The sequence below is a fragment of the Lactuca sativa genome, chromosome 7 (assembly GCF_002870075.4).
Source record: "Lactuca sativa cultivar Salinas chromosome 7, Lsat_Salinas_v11, whole genome shotgun sequence".
In the NCBI taxonomy this organism is placed as follows: Eukaryota; Viridiplantae; Streptophyta; class Magnoliopsida; order Asterales; family Asteraceae; genus Lactuca; species Lactuca sativa.
In genome coordinates this window covers 148,036,310-148,051,543 of record NC_056629.2, presented here as the reverse complement: position 1 = coordinate 148,051,543, position 15,234 = coordinate 148,036,310, and the positions used below count along the sequence as shown (strand labels likewise).

The 15,234-nt window shown below is 33.8% G+C and overlaps 2 protein-coding genes across 2 annotated transcripts; one reads left to right on the top strand and one right to left on the bottom strand.

Moving 5' to 3' along the window:
- The first annotated feature begins 7,343 nt into the window (after positions 1-7,343).
- LOC111894023 (eukaryotic translation initiation factor 5A) lies at positions 7,344-11,944 on the top strand. The gene is made up of 7 exons (XM_042896796.1): positions 7,344-7,359; positions 8,972-9,132; positions 9,858-9,980; positions 10,063-10,119; positions 10,274-10,348; positions 10,656-10,753; positions 11,932-11,944. The coding sequence occupies exons 1-7, from the start codon at positions 7,344-7,346 to the stop codon at positions 11,942-11,944; spliced, it is 543 nt and encodes a 180-aa protein (XP_042752730.1).
- Positions 11,945-14,583: 2,639 nt separating this feature from the next.
- LOC111894022 (protein FAR1-RELATED SEQUENCE 5-like) lies at positions 14,584-15,015 on the bottom strand. The gene has a single exon (XM_023890087.2). It carries the CDS (start codon positions 15,013-15,015, stop codon positions 14,584-14,586), a length of 432 nt encoding a protein of 143 aa, XP_023745855.2.
- Positions 15,016-15,234: the final 219 nt, after the last annotated feature.

The following is a 15,234-nucleotide window of genomic DNA, read 5'->3' as shown; positions in this document are numbered from 1 at the left end:
GCGTTTCTTAAAAAAATATAAAACGACATTCACAGAGGACGCACGAGTGCCCTCCGTGTTTTTAATTTTTTTACATGAGACACTATTTAAGGGCACGCAATAATGCGTGACCTAAATCCTTAAATTTTTTGAATAGACGACACTCTTTTAGTGTCACTCTCCATTGCGTAACATAAATCACCGAGTGTCGTGGTTTGCACGTCGTAAAAGGCTATTTTTCTTGTAGTGAAGGTGTGAAGTAACCATGCAAATATATTGGGTACCCTTAATATTTACCCCTTAATCGATGTGCCGGTTAACCACACACGCTCCACCGATACTATGATAAATATTAAGTTACCCTTTGCCTACCTTGTTAAGTCCAGGTTAGTGTGACGGTTAACCACACACACTCCACTAACCAACTTAAACAAAGTGCAAAGTGTAATTTCATGGATTAGCACCTTATTCACTTTTTCCTAAGTAACTAAGATTAGGTATTTATAAAAGGTTTAGTTACATCATATTTATCATTAATAACTTTAATGAAGGGAGAATTATAGTCCTTGTCCTACCCGTTCGGCTAACGACCCTCCACCAGTCAAGGAAACGGCCGGTGAGAGTGGACACCCATTAAACTGCCATTTTATAGGCAGTAACCTTCTACCCCTCTTATAGACCGGCTTCATGAATGAATCCTACTAACGATAAGACTGACTTTACTCTTATACATACATATATATATATATATATATATATATATATATATATATATATATATATATATATATATATATATATTATTAACTTATAATATTATAAAGTATAAGGGTTGAATTTTAACATTTAAAATTCTAAGGGCTAACTTGGAATTAAAGTATTCATAAGTGAAAAAAAAATTAAATTCCAAAACTTGAGGGCAAGTTTTGAAACTATTCAAAACTAATTAATTCCATAACTTATGTGTTTAAAGTAGTTTTAATTAAAAGACTCTTCAAGTTCCATAACTTGAGGAAAAGCTATGGAAGACTTTAAACTATTTAAGAATGTAACTTTTCCTTTATTTTGTAACTTATGGAATTAATTAAGGTTACACATTTTATTACCTAATGAAGTGACTCTTGAACCTCTATAACCTGAGGACAAGACTCTTCATTTTTTCTAACCATTGCCAACTTTTATGAGTTTTATGAAACTTAAATGTGACTTTTCATATAACTGAGGACAAGTTACAAAAACACATTTTAGAATCAACTCTTAGATTAAAATGGATTGAAAACACATAATCAATTAACTTTTCTATTAATCTAAGCAACTCATAAGAACAAGATAATTCAAATCAAACTTTTTCATATAATTAGCCTAATCACTAAACTAATACAAAACATGAATCTATGACAATTATCCTTGAAATTGGATTAGCATGAACATTACCACATCAAAAACAAGTTTATAAGTCCAAAAACATCTTAGGGTAATGTTCCTAGTCCAATTCCAGCCAAAAAAAAGTCGAATATATGTTGTATGGGGGTTCAACTCGTCGAGTGCATGAACAAACTCGGCGAGTTGGATGCATTTTGCCTTGGATTCGGTGAGTCCATTAGTGGAATCAACGATTCTACTGGGCACGCAGCATACAAACTCGAATTTTCATCCAATTTTGCAAGTATAACAAGAAAACAAGCCTTGGCTCTGATACCACTGTTGGGATTTGAGCATTCTAACACTCCTAAGTGTACATGCAACCCAAAATACCTTGGATCTATGTTTTCTCCATTATACATGAAAATTTGAACTTTCCAAGGTATTCATCCTAACTAGCATAATAACACTGATTCAAATGAATATATCAAGTTAGAATTACATACCTCTTTGATGTAGATTGTCTTCATGAAGCTTGAGTGCCTAGTGCCCTAAGTGTGACACCTCAAATGGTTCACACAACACCAAATACACATGGAATGACTTAAGAGAAATTCACACTTCATGAAACTTCCATCGGGTAAAGAAACCCGTGACATATTCAATTTGGTGGTACTGCTCTTCGTCGGAACTAGTACGCCGAGGGTAACACTGATAACCCTTATAGATTTTGGCCTAAGCAATGTTTTTATGACAGGCCAAACTGTCTGTCGTAAAAGTAATGTCATATTTACAAAAAGTTGAAGGATTTAGGATACACATTTTGGCATGTCATAAAAGTATTGTCACAATAGAAAATAAAAATAACACGCAAAACACTATCAAATTAGCATGTCAAGAGTAGTCATCGCCTTATAATTTTTTCACTAAAAGCTCACGTCCAGATTCCTCCAAATAAAAATCCATCTTCTTAATTTTCGACTTCAAAGCTCGTCTGGAACTGAAATCGATCGATTGGAACCATGCTCATTTGGAACAAAAATTGATCGATCGTGTTAATCGCCTCAAAGAAACCATACTTTTCAAGATTTGCTTCAATTCTTTCACATCTCAAAAAACCTTAAAATTGATTTTGGGTCTCCTGTATTCTATCGGTGTGATGCTCACAAGATCTGTAAAGCCCCGCTTAAACTTTCTCAAAACCCTATATTGACCTATGTCTCCTGCCATTGTGGAAAATCGTACAATACGCCCTAGTTTTCCTCTCAAGGCGAGTCCATGATTATGAATTTAATCCAAAAATTTCCCTTATTTGTTTAATTTGATTGGAAATCCTTCATTCTAGGTTACATGATTGTGATGTTGAGATTGCCTCACTAGAGAAGAGACCACAGTCGTCCTCCCCTCCACTATCTCACTCCGGCAACCACTCTGGTGATCAATATGAACTTCAGTGATCACTATGAGACAAGAAAAGGTAATTCAGGTCTGATGATTTTGTGTCCATTTTATCACTGTGAACTTTGTTGAAGATTTTGTCTATTTTTGATGTTATAAAATTACAGAGGGTATCACAAGACCTAAAGATTCACAAGATTCTCAAATTGCTGCTGAAACCCTCATTTTACATGAACTTGGAGCTACAACAAATAATTTCAGGCATGTGAAAGTCTATATCCCTCTATCTCTCTTTTCATAATTTTTAACTTCAGATTTATGCTATGAAATACACGTAGGGAGCATTCACCGAACAATATTTTGATTCATATATCTTTCTGAGTTTTTGCGTCATGTTTTTTGGACCTTTTTGCCCTTGTGTCTTGTAGGTAGCATTCACCGAACCATATTTTGATTGAGATCTTAACTTTGTTAGTTGTTACCATAGAGGGGGACGTTTTTACCAAGAAGCTAATCAATTTCTTTTTTACATTATATAATTTGAATATCTTATTTCTTATATTTAATGCTTTTATTTGATTTTTAGACTATGAAGAGACTTGTTAATATGAAGGCGAAAGATATTGGTTCAATTGTTATGAGCTAACTTAGAGATGATCCCAAAAATGGTAGCAAACTTTAAGGATCTTTTGGAGAAGATTTTTATCTTCAATCCTGATAAGAGGTTAACTGTACACCAGGAATTGAGTCAACCATTTATCACAGGAAAGTGACAGTGATGTTGCAGTTGTTGAGTTTTATCAATTTATGATATAAATTTGATTTCAATCTCTCTCTTTCTCTAATGATTGGGCATTTATGTGTCTCTCTTTATCTATTTGTTGACATGGCGGAAGTATGCGGAGACACAACAATCGGTGTTTAGGGATGAGAAGCCTTAAAAAAATATTCAAATTCCACTTTTCATACAGAATCTGATTCAGTTGTTTCCAAGAATCGAAAAGTTCAGCCCGTAAAGTTGCTCACAAAGCTACATCACGAGAAAAAGATTCCACAAAATCGGCCACGTCATCTTCTGGTGGAAAAAAGAAATCATAAGGAAGTTCGGAAAATGGTTTTGAGAGTGTCTAGGTCTCGAAAGTCAAGTATGATCCTTCCAAAAGTAAAAACAACCTTCACGGGTCGAAAACAGATGATCTGAGGGGCAATAATGTCAAAGTTTGAAAATTTTAAATAGAGGGTACATGTGGCACTGCTTATTGTATACATGTGGCTGCAAGCTTATTGTCCTTCTGTCCCCTTACAAAATGACAATTGATCTTTGGTGTGTGATGTGACTTCTCCTGCTCCAGTAAATCAGTTGGATACTTTTTGTTCAATGTTATTTTAACTTTGCACTATTTCTTTTTTACTTTTCTGAAATAATATATATATATATATATATATATATATATATATATATATATATATATATATATATATATATATATATAATTGAATAGAGAAAGCTTATATTTCATAGTGAATTAGATCGGTACATATACACAAGGAGATCCGATTAACATGGATATGTTACAACAATTAAGGAAGACTAAATCTATAATTATCTAGAAGATTAAAGATAATAAACATGTGAATAAAATACATAAATAGAAGATGGATCTGGATCCGGTTTATCTTGGTTTATCTTTTGGTATGCTCCCGCAAGATGGACGATCGTGAGAGGAGACCAATCTTGGAAATAAGAGTGTTAAATCGGCGACATGGTAGAGGTTTAGTGAGAGCATCAGCTAGCTGATCATCACCATTGATGTGAGTGACACGAATGGATCTGGCTTGTACTTTTTCCCTTACAAAATGAAAATCAAGTGCTAGATGTTTCATGCGAGAATGAAAAATAGGGTTGGCTGAATAACATGTAGCACTGAGATTGTCACAAAAATGGTTTGGGGTAGTAATTGACTAATAACCAAGTTCAAATAATAAGGATATCAACCATTGTATTTTAGTAGTTGTAGAGGCAACTGCCCTAAATTCAGCTTCAGTGGACAAGCGAGCTAAGGTTGGCTGGCGTTTAGAGCTCCAAGAGATTGGGTTAGATCCAAGATAGACCATATAACCTGAAGTGTTGTGGTAAGTTTGTTTGTCACCTGCCCAATAAGCATCAGTGAAAGCATGTAGCTGTAGTGGAGACTTACGCTGGATAAAAAGACCATGATTCATTGTTCCTTGTAGATATCGTAGTAATCTTTTGAGTGCTGACCAGTGCATATCAGTTGGGCGATGCATAAACTGTGAGAGTTTGTTAACAACAAAAGCAATATTTGGTCTTGTGATTGATAAGTAATGAAGAGCTCCAACATGTGACCTGTAATCTGTAACATTAGAGATAAGTTTGCCATCATCAATAGTAAGAGATATAGAGCTTGACATCAGAGTGGTTGATGATTTACAATCAATCATATTGGCTTTGTGAAGAAGATCAAGAATGTATTTAGTTTGAGAAAGAAAAAGACCATGAGGATGATGAACAACTTTGACTCCAAGAAAATAAGAAAGAGTTCCTAACTCTTTGATAGAAAAGCGTTTAGCAAGGGAAGTGATAAAAGCTGAACACGGGACGAGTTTGGACCAATGATTATTATATCGTCTACATAAACAAGAGTATAGATGGGAGAAGATGTTGATTGATAAACAAACAGGGAGGAATCAGAGATGGTTGGTTTGAAGTTTAAATAAAGTAAGTAAGATTTAAGTTCATGATACCAAGAACGAGAGGCTTGGCAAAGACCATAGATAGCTTTATTTAGTTTGCAAACATGGTAGGGGAAGGTGGAGTCAATGAAACTGGAGGCTGAGACATGTAAATAGATTCGGTGAGATGTCCTTGTAAAAAGGCATTGTTTACATCTAGCTGGCACAAGCACCAGTTTTGAGAAGTAGCTAAGGAAAGAACGAGTCTAAGGGAGGCAGGTTTGAGGACCGGACTAAAGGTTTCACCATAATCAAGTCCTGGTTGTTGATGAAAACCTTTGGCTACTAGTCTAGCTTTAAGGCGATCAAGATAACCATCAGGTTTGTATTTGGTACGATATACCCATTTACATCCAATTAGATTAGGAGCTGAATCACGAGGGACAAGTGTCCAAGTACTATTATTGATAAGAGCATCATACTTAGTTTTCATAGCCTTGCAACATGGAGGTTGTTTCAAAGCTTGAGTGATTGTATGAGGTTCTTGAAAGGAGGAGGGAGTAGCATGATAAAAACTGGAATCATCATTGTGATATTTTGAGTTGGGTTTAGGATTATTGCGAGTGATGATTTTAGTTGTGTCATGAGACTGGGTGGGTGCGGAATTTGATGTGGGTGTATTAGGACCAGGTTGTGAGTGGATGGACTCGTTAGAGTCAATAGAGGTGGATGGAGATTGGTAAGAGTTAGAGGTAGATGAGGTAGGAGAAGACTGTGATGTGGAAGGTGAATCGGATTCTGAGGAGAGAGGAGGAGATGTGGGTGGTGTGACAAGTGGTCGAATATTTGGTGAAGGTGAAAGTGGAAGTAATTGTAGGTGTAGTAAAGTATCTGGTTCAGGGATAGATGATGGGTTGGTATTTGTATGTCTAGTATAAGGAAAATTAGATTCAACGAAGTATACGTGTCTAGATGTGTAAATTCTGTTGGTAATAGGATCTAGGAGGTGATATGCACTTTGAGAAGAGGAGTAGCTAATGAAGATGCATGGTTTGGAGCGGTATTGAAGTTTGTGATTGGTATAAGGTCATAAACATGGGTAAGCAAGACAACCAAAACTCCTTAGTTTTGTATAGTTTGGATGTTTTTGAAAAAGTTGGAAATACGGGGAGGTGTTATTAAGGGTGTTTATGGGTAATCGATTAATTAGATAGGTGGCTGTTGTGACAGCAAAAGACCAGAATTTTAATGGCATTTGTGCATGAGAGAGAAGAGACAAGGAAGTTTCAATGATATAGCGATGTCTTCTTTCAACATACCCATTGTGGTTAGGGGTATGTGGAGGAGATGTGAGGTGGGAGATACCACATGAAGCAAGGTGAGGGGCTAGTTTAAGGTATTCGCCTCCATTATTAGAGAAGAATTGTCTGATTTTGAGTTGGAAAAAGTTTTCATCAAGTTTTTGAAAACATATGAAGGTGTTGAGAGAGTCAGACTTGTGTTTTAATGGGTACAACCATGTGTATTTGGTAAAATGATCAACAAAAATAATATAGTATTTGTAATCATCTAGTGAGTGAATTGGAGAAGTCCAAACATCTGAAAATTTTAATTCAAGAGGACGTGTTGAAGTATCAGAAGTATTAAAGAATGGAAGTTTATGGCTTTTATTAATGAAACAAGAATTACAATTGTTTCGCAATGATGTAATTGTTGGAATAGTAGAAGCTAAGTGCTGTAAGACTCTAAGATGCCGATGCCCAAGTCAATGATGCCATGGGATGGATTTATTGGAGAGGAAAGCCAGATGTGGATGTGTAGAATGAGTAGAATTGGATTAGTATAGTATTATCAATACATAAAAGAGAAATAGAGATGATGTTTTTGGAAATAGAAGGAACAAAAAGGACATGAGTGAGAGTGAAGGTAGTAGTAGAAAATTTTAGAGAAAGAGAGCCAATATGAGAGATAGTAAGAGACGAACCATCACCAATAACCATCTCATCAGTTCCATCATAAGGTGTGTGGAGAGACAGTGCATTGAGATCATTTGTATCATGATGAGATGCTCCATTATCGAATAGCCAAGTAGGATTTTTGTTGGAGGTGTGAGGAATAGAAGCTTGAGTAAGGTTGACAATATATGTCTTTCGTGGTATGGATGGCAAAGCAATCTGAGGATATTTGTTTTTGAAGGCATAACATGAGGTTAGGGAATGACCTTTAACAAAACAATATTGACATTTGCCAAGAAATTGTCGTGGGGATGTATTGTTCGTGTTTGGGGCTGAAGTAGGGGTGGGTAAGATGACATTATTATTGGAAGTGGAACGATTGTTCCATGGCCTGTTGGGAGATCTTTTGTTAGCAGCAAAGGCGGTAGTAGGGTGGTGAATAGTGGTAGGGATGGTAGGTGTTTGAATTTGGGAAAGTTCATGGTTGATGAGCTTTTCATGAAGTTTAAAGAAGGATATAGGTGTATCACGTGCATGGATGGCTTCAATGACAGGTTTGTAGGATGTAGAGTCAAGACCTGTGAGGATGGCGTTTGTGATGTCTTCCTGATCCATTTTGTTGGCCAGGATGCTTAACTCATCAACAATTGTTTTGATGGTTTGCATGTAGTCTGTAATTGACTGATCATGACTGATCAGATGTTTTAGTTGTTTGTTTGAGGCGATGCTGGAGTTGCTTCATGTGGCCTTGAGATGGTTTATCATAGGTGTTTGATAAGATTTTCCAGGCTTCAAGAGAAGTAGTTGCACTGGTGATCAGTGGAACAATGGTAGGGGCAAGAGTGCCGACAATGACTCCAAAAAGGAGACGATGTTGTCAAAACCATGCTGGATAATCAGCATGAGAAGTAGAGACACCTTCAGGGGTTATTGTAGGTTGTGGGGGAAGATGAGTGTCATCAATGAACTTGTAAAGATCCAATCCATAGAGTAGGGCTTCAATCTGTGTCTTCCAGCTCATGTAATTGGTAGAGTTCAATTTCAGCTCATGTAAATGGTTAGAGAATTTGTGGAGAGAGGAAGAGAGTTGACAACATATGAGGAGGAGTTTATTTCAGTAGTCATGAGATCAGCGATTGAGAAATATGTTTAGAGGAAAAGAAGAGACCTGTGATACCATATAATTGAATAGAGAAAACTTGTATTTCACAATGAATTAGATCGGTACATATACACAAGGGGATCCGATTAACATGGATCGGTTACAACAATTAAGGAAGACTAAATCTATAATTATCTAGAAGATTAAACATAATAAACATTTGAATAAAATACATAAATAGAAGATGGATCTGGATCCGTTTTATCTTGGTTTATCTTTTGATAATATATATATATATATATATATATATATATATATATATATATATATATATATATATATATATATATATATATATATATATATATATATATATATATATTAAAACTACACCGTTTTATCACTTATTTAATTCCATAATCGACTGTATCATCGAACACAAAAATACCTTTTTGATTTCACATCATTTGTACTGAGGAAGAGCATCAGTTTCAGTCCATGGCCGATGTCGGAGCCTCCAAGACTTATCCTCAACAAGCCGGTACCATTCGCAAGAATGGTTATATCGTGATCAAGAATCGTGCTTTGAAGGGTAACATCTTTCTTCAATCTCAGTTTTGTTTTGGAAAAGCCTTGTGTCGTGTAGTTATATACTTTATTTAATCGTGTTAATTTTTAGATAGTTTTGTGTCGAATTTTTTTTTCAATTATGCTGTCAGTGTTAGGGAATTTTTTTGCTTTTCGTCTGTTTCGAGTCAACATGTTTGTATGTCTGGATTTTGCATAATACAAAATGCTTCGTATGAATGTATCAAGATGTATATAAATTTTATTATGTGATGTTCTGTGATTGCGTCCGTGGGTGCTTTCAAGATTCTTGTTGCATTTTGGGTTTTTTTTTTTTGTTGTTCTTGCTATAGGCTTAGATTTTTGTTTGCTTGTGGGATTTGTTTAGACGATCGATCAAATGTAGCAATCAAATTTTCCAACAGATTTAGCAAACCCTTCCTTTTAGTGGCGTTAGAAGCTAGTCTTCCTTTTAGATTACATCAGATTCTTGTGGTTTCTTTTTGTTTGTGTATATTTCAAGGTTGTGTACATATATGAATGTGCCCTATATACATCATACGTAACCTTCTTTTTTATCGTACCACATCAGCAATCCATATTCCATAACCCTTTTTCTTTTACAACCTATCTCCACTATCCACGAGCCTTTCAAATGTTTATAGATGGGTCGCTTACTTAAATTGGTAATTTTTCTTTACTATCACAATTCAAACATATTATTTATTTATAAATTTATATATTGAAGACATATGAAATTATGAGTCACTATTATATTGTGAAATCCTACATGGTGCTAGGTTGTGGAAGTTTCCACCTCCAAGACTGGTAAGCATGGTCATGCCAAGTGTCACTTTCTTGCAATCGACATTTCTAACGGAAAAAAGCTTGAAGATATTGTTCCATCATCCCATAATTGTGATGTATGTAATATCACTGCTTTTTCTCATTTTAGTTATTGGCTTCATTTTTCTAATCAAACAATTCTTTTTTTCGCTTTTACAGGTCCCCCATGTCAATCGAACCGATTACCAACTAATTGATATTTCTGAAGATGGATTTGTATGATACTCTCTACTCTGGCCTATGAATATATTTTTTTTATAAAATTACGATTATATTTTGATTATATATATATATATATATATATATATATATATATATATATATATATATATATATATATATATATATATATATATATATATTCTTTGAGGTGAGTTTGCTCACTGAAAATGGTAACACCAAAGATGACCTCAAACTCTCTACCGATGATGCTCAACTAACTCAGGCATTTTTTTTTAATTTTCTGAAAAAGCAAAGTCGAAATGTAGAATCCATTATACATGTTCCACTCTGTTTGATGTGTATTTCACTTGAACTTATAATAGAATACAACCGATGACAATGAGACAAAAATTTTAACTTTTGTCCCACCCAAGAATATAGAATATAGGGCGGGGTCTTGTTTGTGCAAAAAGACATGAATATCCTTTTTGTGGTATTATTGAGTTGAGTGCGGTGGAGCTTTTGTAGGTCTTTTCTTTTATTGTGATTAATTTTGAATGAGATTGATTGATGTTGATGTTGATGCACAGATAAAGGAAGGATTTGGAAAGGGGAAGGACCTATTTGTGACTTTTATGTCAGCAATAGGAGAGGAACCGATTTGTGGTCTCAAGGACATTGGCCCCATGTATACATTTCAAAATATCCACAAACACCACACTATAATATGTTATAACATTTGGAGAAACAGAAAAAGAAGTCATATTTTTATTTTGTTTTATCATGCAACAAATGTTTATGTGACTTATCAAAATTAGTAATTGAAATTCTTCGCTTTTGGTCATATTGTTTATGTGACTTATCAAAATTAGCAATTGACATTCTTCGCTTTTGGTCTTATTGTTAATGCGACTTGAACTTCCCTATCCTTAAGTTCTTGAGGATTACCATCTTTGGCACACCGGCAAAATCGTCCAACAATTTTAAAAACCATCAAACTTATGTGTATATTAAAACAACACTAACCAAAATGAAAACCTACTTTCATTCTTAACATAAAATTGCAGAAAAGTTTCGTTTTGAACCCAAAATGATAGCTTTATTTCATTTTAACCCAAAATTACAGAAAAGTTTTGTTTTGAACCACAAATGATAACGTACTTTCATTTTTAACCGACAATTGTAGAAAAGTTTTCTTTTGAACCCAAATGACAACCTACTTTCATTTTTACCCCAAAACTGCACAAACATTTCATTTTTAACCCAAAATAACATTATACTTCCATTTTTTCACAAAATATCCTCATAATTTTGTTTTTTTTTTACAAAATACCATCGTACTTCCGTTTTTTTTTCACAAAATACCCTAATATTATCGTTTTTTTTCACAAAATACCATCGTATATTCGTTTTTTTCCACAAAATACCCTTATAATTTCGTTTTTTCACAAAATACCATTGTACTTGCATTTTTTTCACAAAATACATTCATAAATTAGTTTTTTCATAAAATACCATCATACTTCCATTTTTTTTCACAAAATACCCTCATATATTCGTCTTTTCACAAAATACCCTCATAAATTAGTTTTTTTCATAAATACCATCATACTTCTATTTTTTTCACAAAATACCCTCATAATTTCGTTTTTTACAAAATACCATTGTACTTCTGTTTTTTCACAAAATACCATCGTACATCCGTTTTTTTCACAAAATACCCTCATAAATTTTTTTTTCACAAAATACCATCATACTTCTGTTTTTTTTTCACAAAATACCCTCATTATTTGGCTTTTTTCACAAAATATCATCGTACTTTCGTTTTTTCACAAAATACCATCATACTTCCATTTTTTTTCACAGAATACCCTCATAATTTCACTTTTTGCACAAAATACATCATATTTCCGTTTTGTATTCAGAAAATACCCTCATAATTTCTTTTTTTCACAAAATATCATCGTACTTCCATTTTTTTTTCACAAAATACCCTCATAAATTAGGTTTTTCATAAAATACCATCACACTTCCATTTTTTTCACAAAATACCCTCATAGTTTTGTTTTTTCACAAAATATCATTGTACTTCCATTTTTTAACAAAATATCATCATACTTCTGTTTTTTCACAAAATACCCTCATAATTTCGTTTTTTTCACAAAATAGCATCATACTTTCATTTTTTTTTCACAAAATACCATCATAATTTCGGTTTTTTCACAAAATACCATCGTACTTCTATTTTTTCACAAAATACCCTCATAATTTTGTTTTTTCACTAAATACCCTCATAGTTTTGGTTTTTCACAAAATACATCATACTTTCAGTTTTTCATAAAATATCCTCATACTTGCGTTTGAAACACATAGTGGCAAACAAATTTCAATTATAATCACACTAATCATAAACAATAAAAAAGTTTCATTCGAAAACATTAAAATTGTTAAGAAGCATCAATAACTTCTAGATTATTCATACATTGTTTATATCTAAAACATGAAAAATGTGCAGTTAACCAAAAAATGACATGAAGCAACTAGTTTTTCTTTTGTCGGACAGAAATAACACGTCTTATCATTATGTCTCTTGCAAGGATTCATCTGCCTGATACATGAAAAAAATAAAAAATTGTTAATATAATCATTAGAATTGTTAATCATGAAAACTAAATTATTATTATAATTACCTTTCTTTTTTAACAACTAGTAGCATAATGACTAATCCTTGACAGTAAGAACATGTTCATTTTTTAGGGGCTTCTAAAGAAGACTTGATTCAACTTGCAAGTTTAGGACGCCCTTTTGTAGTAACTAGACCAAGAGGATCATGGATAGATAACTGTGGTATCATATCTACTTGCGAAATTCCCATACAAGAACTTTGAGATGCATTCTCCAAAGACATAGATTTTTTTGATTTGTTTGATAATTCAAAAGACTTATCAATATCGTATTGAGTTTTTGTATCTCCGAAGGGGAGTCCCTTGCTTGTTCAATTAGTTTAGTAAAATTCGAAAGAATACAAAATAATGTGTAGGCACTAACTCCATTATCATTATTTATTTCTTTGAGTCCGATACTAACACTACCTAATTTGTACCTAGCATCAAGGGTCCGTCGCGGTAAAATATAGTGACTCGGCAGCTCTTGAACATGCTTATTCTTCATCACATATAAGTTACGCTTGCATAAAATCCTATTTGTGTCATACATAGAACACGAACATGTGATATTGACTTGATTTGAAGAACAAAAAGTAATAATACGCCAATATTTATTATCAACATACAATTTCCCAACTCTATATGTGCTTTCTTTTGTAGTTTTTGTTATGGTCTCGTGAGTCAAACTGGTAATAACTTTGGTCCATTCTTTATTGAAAGTATCAAACATCTTTCTAGTATAAAATTGACCTGCTTTTGCTTCGATCGGATTCACTGAATAAAGAACCGGTCTCGAGTTCATAGTCTTGATGTCTTCATCTTCTTTGGCAGCCCTTTGTGACTCAACAACCTTTTTGCATTGTACAACGAATTCATTCAACATGGTCCTCGAGTTAACAAATCCATCAAACAATGAATTGATACTCTCACTTCATCCGGTTGTAGTCATACTAGCAAAGAAAATATCCTTCAAGAAGGGTTTAGACGAATGTATACGGTGGTTATACATATTACTAAGCCAAAAATTACTTTACACTTCATACTTAAGATACATATCTTCCCATGTGGTTTCAAATTGTTCAACGGCGTCACTATTTACCCATTGTTTGTGCGTCTCTTGAAAATCACTGTAACGGGAAGCATATGATTGAAGGTGCTCAGTTTCATGCTTCCTAATATGCCATGAACAAATGCGATGTCGAGTCTTTGGAAACACTTTTCTTATTGCATTTCCCATAGCTTTGTCTCTATCGGTAATAATTGCCTTTCGATACTTGTCAAACATACATTTGAGGAAATGTTCAAGTAACCATTCAAATGTCTCTTCCTTTTCATTTTCAAGCAATGCTCCACCAAGAAGTATAGACTGCCCATGATGATTCACCTCAATAAAGGGAGAAAAGGGAATCTTGAATTTATTAGTCATATAAGTGACATCAAACACAACAACATCTCTGAACTTTGTATAGGCATCTCTTGTTCTACCATCAGCCCAAAAGATATTTCTAGGATACCTATCATCGGACAAATCCACGACAAAATACTGATCATTGTCAATAATGTTTTATCTTGAAAATGTTTTATAAGTCCATAGAACTCCTTTCCTCTATGTTGTTTCGATGCTCAGATAAAGCATTATCACATTGCTTTGAAGTTACATCAGCTACATTTGAGATTTTTAGTGTATTAACAACCTTTTTAATCTAAGAAGGTTTCAACCCTGCTTGACCAAATTGCACCATAAGAGATTTACCTTCTATTGAACGGTGGAAATTGTTATGATGTCGATGCTTCAGCACCTTCGTAGGTGTCATGGTCAAGTCGTGATTGTGTGTGTCATTAAACGAGTCTACTACCATTTTCCATCTTCTTGTCTTGTTATTCGAAGCATAGCTTGACATCCAGTTCTAACATCTCTATGACGTTTTTTCTCATTTTCACTTGAATCATTTTTGTCCATCCGTTTGAAACCTTCTTTGTTGCATACATATATCTTCCGAAAGGGCTCATTTGTATTAGGATTTTTAATTGTGTCATCTCTACGTATACCAAAGCCATGCAAAAATGAATAATCATTATAAAATGTATAGGCATCATCAGGTGTATCAAAAACCTTTCCCAGTATCCTTTCATCATCAACATCATCTTTGTCAATTTTAATGTTCACACCGAAATCGCTAAGTTCTTCAGTTTCATATGTTGCTTCCACGAAATTGTTTATGTCAACATTTTTATTTATATACGGTTTTATAGCCTTATCAGTTGCTTCAGTTTCAAGCACCATGGCCTGCATAAAACCACAAGTAAAAGACAACGGCAAGTTGACCCTATTAATGGCATGCGAGTAACTTTTTAGAGATGACCTAACTTTTTCATTAGATCAAAAGCAAAAAATTTAACTAAATTTGATCAAACAAAAGCAGCATAGATAATAACAGAACACGTAAAAAAAATCTGTTGGTAAACAATCGGAACAGAAAACATATGCAAAATTAATATATTT

Excerpts from the sequence above, each read along its gene's own strand:
- LOC111894023 (XM_042896796.1), top strand. Across the intron at positions 9,133-9,857 it reads TTGGAAAAGCCTTGTGTCGT|GTTGTGGAAGTTTCCACCTC; the intron begins GTAGTTATATAC and ends ACATGGTGCTAG. Across the intron at positions 10,120-10,273 it reads ATATTTCTGAAGATGGATTT|GTGAGTTTGCTCACTGAAAA; the intron begins GTATGATACTCT and ends ATATTCTTTGAG.
- LOC111894022 (XM_023890087.2), bottom strand. The coding sequence starts at position 15,015 with ATGGTGCTTGAAACTGAAGCAACTGATAAGGCTATAAAACCGTATATA.